The sequence below is a fragment of the Aphanomyces invadans genome (assembly GCF_000520115.1).
Source record: "Aphanomyces invadans strain NJM9701 unplaced genomic scaffold supercont1.19, whole genome shotgun sequence".
In the NCBI taxonomy this organism is placed as follows: domain Eukaryota; phylum Oomycota; class Saprolegniomycetes; order Saprolegniales; family Verrucalvaceae; genus Aphanomyces; species Aphanomyces invadans.
The window spans coordinates 986,272-989,850 of NW_008580164.1; the positions used below are offsets into that span (position 1 = coordinate 986,272).

The following is a 3,579-nucleotide window of genomic DNA, read 5'->3' on the forward strand; positions in this document are numbered from 1 at the left end:
GATTATCGACGGCATGTGTCGATCCACCATATTCTCGACCATCGACCTGCGCGATGGATTTTATCAAATTCTGATGCGCCTTTGTGAATTGCCGAAGCCCGCCGTCTCGACACCAAGCGGAATGCTTTGGGAACGGCTCGTGATGCCCCAAGGCCTATCCAATGCCCCTGCGACGTTCAATCGCATGGTGACGGCCAAGTTCCGCCCTCTTCGCGACTTTGCCCCGTCCTATTTCGACGACATCTACATTCACAGTCGCGGATCTGAAACCTAGACCGACGTCGAAGTTCACCGTCGGCATCCTCGCGCAGTTCTCACCGTCCTTCCTGAGAATGGCTTGTATGCCAACCTCTCCAAATGTCTGTTTGGGGTCGACGAAATCCCTGTCCTTGGCGACCTCGTCGGCATTCGTAGTTGTCGGGCTGACCCCGACAAAGTCAAGACTATCATCGACTGGCCAGTACCCTCCTCGGTTACTGACCTTCGCCGGTGGCTTGGCTTGGCTACTTACCTCCACAAGTATTCTCGTGGTTTTGCCGACATCGCGCAACCCCTCTTTCGCTGCTAGTCAAGGATGCCCCATGGGTTTGGTCGAGCGACTGTCAATCAGCCTTCGACGTCCTCAAATCTAGTATCAAGTGCGCCCCAATTTTGGCGCTCCCTGACGTTTCCAAGCCGTTCAGCGTCGTGTGTGACGCTTCCCAATTTGTCATCGGATGTTGCTTGATGCAACCTAACGCTGATGGTCGCTGGCGTCCTATATCCTTTCAAAGTCGCCAGTTGCATGCCACCGAGCGCTCGTATTCCGTTCATGATCTCGAGCTCCTTTCGATCAAATACGCCCTCACCAAGTTCCGCGTCTACCTCATCGGCGCGGACCCCTTTGTCGTATACACCGATCACGCGTCGTTGCGAACTGCCGTCAACACACCCCACAAGTCAGCCCGCATGGCTGGCTGGCTTTCCTTCTTCGCCGAATACAATTTATCGGTTCAATACAAACCGGGAAAGGACAATGTTTTGGCTGACGCGCTCTCTCGGCGTCCAGATTACTCCTCGTCTGTGGACCTTGCCTCGATCGGATTCCTCCACTCCGATCTCCATGACCGCATCCGAGCCGCCTACTCCATCGACGCAAGTTGCTCGGCTGTGTTTAGTGACCACACCACTCCCGAGCCGCTCAAGCCTCGGCGATCACCATCCTTACTCCATCCTTACTCCGTTCGCGATGGCCTACTTTACTTCCAGCCCACCCAGGACACGCCTCCGCGCATCGTTGTCCCTAGGGATTCTGCGATTCGTGCCTCCCTACTGCGCGCGTATCATGATTCACCCAGTGGCGGCCATTTCGGCCGCGACAAGATGTACGCTGCGTTGTCCCGTTCGTATTGGTGGCCTCGCCAATACAAAGCTGTCGCCCGCTACGTCGCTCGTTGCGACGCTTGCCAACGCACCAAGGTCGCGTCTTCCTCTCAGGCGCCACTGCAGCCTTTACCAATTCCCGATGAGCTCTGGTCATCGGTCAGCATGGACTTTATGTTTGGTCTCCCGCGTGACGCTCGTGGTCACACAGGTATCATGGTTTTCGTTGACAGGACGTCCAAGTACATCGTGGCCGTCCCTGTCAAAGAGTCCATCAGCAGCGTTGACGCCGCTCGCCTTTTCTTCGATCATGTCTTCTGTCGCTTTGGACTTCCGCAGTCGGTGGACTGCGGAAGTCCGGACCGCGATCCCCGTTTCACATCCCACTTTTGGTTGGCTCTGTTCGAGCTCTGTGGCACCGACCTGACCATGTCTACTACCGACCACCCCGAGTCGGATGGTCAGACCGAGCGTGCCAACCGCGCGCTTGAGGATATATTGCGCGCGTACTCTGTCGACAACCTTCTGCCTCATGGGCCACGCTCCTTCCCCACGCCGTCTTTGCGTACAACACGTCCGTTCAAGCTTCTACGGGCGTCTCCCCCCACTATGCTGTCCATTTCCAGCACCCTCGTATCCCTCAACTCCTCGACAGCCCCGTTTCAGGAGGAAATATGCTTCCTGCTCTTTTTCCGGCGATCGAAGCCATCGCCGCCACCCGCGACCGTCCAGCGCGGTCCGTCCAGGACTTGACGGACTTCCTTACCCATCGTCAATCCGTGTTGCAACAGATCAAGGACAACCTCGCGCTCGCTCAGCAGCGGCAGGCGACGCAATCCGACCACCGTGGTCGTTCCAATTTGGCGACCTTTTCTGTCGGCGATCTTGTACTCCTGCACAAATTGGCCCTACCCGATCACGCCTTTCGTGCACGCGCCCCTGGAGCCGGCGCGAATGTCAAACTACGTTCCACTTGACACGGCCCGTTTGCCGTTCTTGGTGCCGTGAGTTCGACTTCCTACCAACTCGAACTTCCCCCCGATTGGAACGTGCACCGGACCTTTTACGTCGGCAAACTTAAACGTTACCATGCGCCCACACCTGCACCTCCTACGACGCCAGACGACGCGCCCTTCACTCCTGTGGCCCTCTACCCCTCCCCTTGGTCGTTTTCTTCCGCCGGACGCTGCTCTTCGGCCGGAGGCGACGGTGCCACGATGTGCGCTGGCACCTGACGCTCTTCCAGGTTTTCCCGCCACTCCATCGCCTCCGCCCTCAGGCGGGCGCGCTCCATCCGAAACGCCGGCAGTATTGGACGTTGGCCTTGCACCGGCGCCGCCGCAGCAGGTTCCGCCTTCATTCCCCCATACCCACGGTCGCGATCCAGCACCATCGACCGACCCGACTCTTGCCGCCCAACCAGCCGCGGATCCTCTGGGAGATTCCGCGTCCTTCCCGTTGGTAGGGGAGACGCTCCCACCACCCCTGCTCGCGAAATCGACGGCGCCACCCACGTCGTCGTTGACACTACACTCGACCGCACCACGGGTGGTGCAGTCGAAATGGACGAAGGGCGGACGACAGCTAGCCGTCGCAGACGGTTCATCTACGCGATGGTTGCCAGAAGCCGAGGTCCGCTCCAACTTACCTCGCGTTCACGCCGCGTTCCTGTGCGAACAGCGATCCGCGCGACAAGCTCGGCGGATAGTCGCCCGTAAATCGATCGACGGGTCAAAGCAAAATCAGCCAAAGGCCCGGCCAAGGCCCCCACAGTCGTCGGCCATCCCACACGCGGATTCTTTTGCCGACCCGCGTTTGGTCGCAACAACGAGTACACGAACACGGTAATGTACTCCAACAACGTCTCGCCCTCACACAGTCGACGTGCCCCACGTCGAGCACACAACCTGGATTGCCTTCGCGCATGCGGTCTTTGTAGCGCGTGAACCCTCGCCCATCAGCGGCCACCATCGTCATCGTGGCCACGGCATTCAACATCCACACGACATGCAGGTCGAAGTCGTCATGAGTTCGTCCAAACTTGGCCAAACACGCGTTGGCTTCAAACACCCGCGCTGGCATGCCGGCTTCGTCGACGACATTTGACGTCGCTCGTGACGTCGCATACGTATTCGTACGTTGCTTCGCCAAGTCCGCCCATCCCGAACGCTTCGTCCAAAGCGTCCACGAATTGCACCTCCTCCATCCGACCTCGAG

General features: G+C 58.7%; 1 protein-coding gene across 1 annotated transcript; it reads right to left on the reverse strand.

Moving 5' to 3' along the window:
• Positions 1–2,512: 2,512 nt before the first annotated feature.
• Positions 2,513–3,444, reverse strand: H310_09063 (hypothetical protein; the record flags this gene model as incomplete). The annotated part of the gene is made up of 3 exons (XM_008875025.1): positions 2,513–2,968; positions 3,011–3,214; positions 3,265–3,444. The coding sequence occupies 3 exons, from the start codon at positions 3,442–3,444 to the stop codon at positions 2,513–2,515; spliced, it is 840 nt and encodes a 279-aa protein (XP_008873247.1).
• Positions 3,445–3,579: the final 135 nt, after the last annotated feature.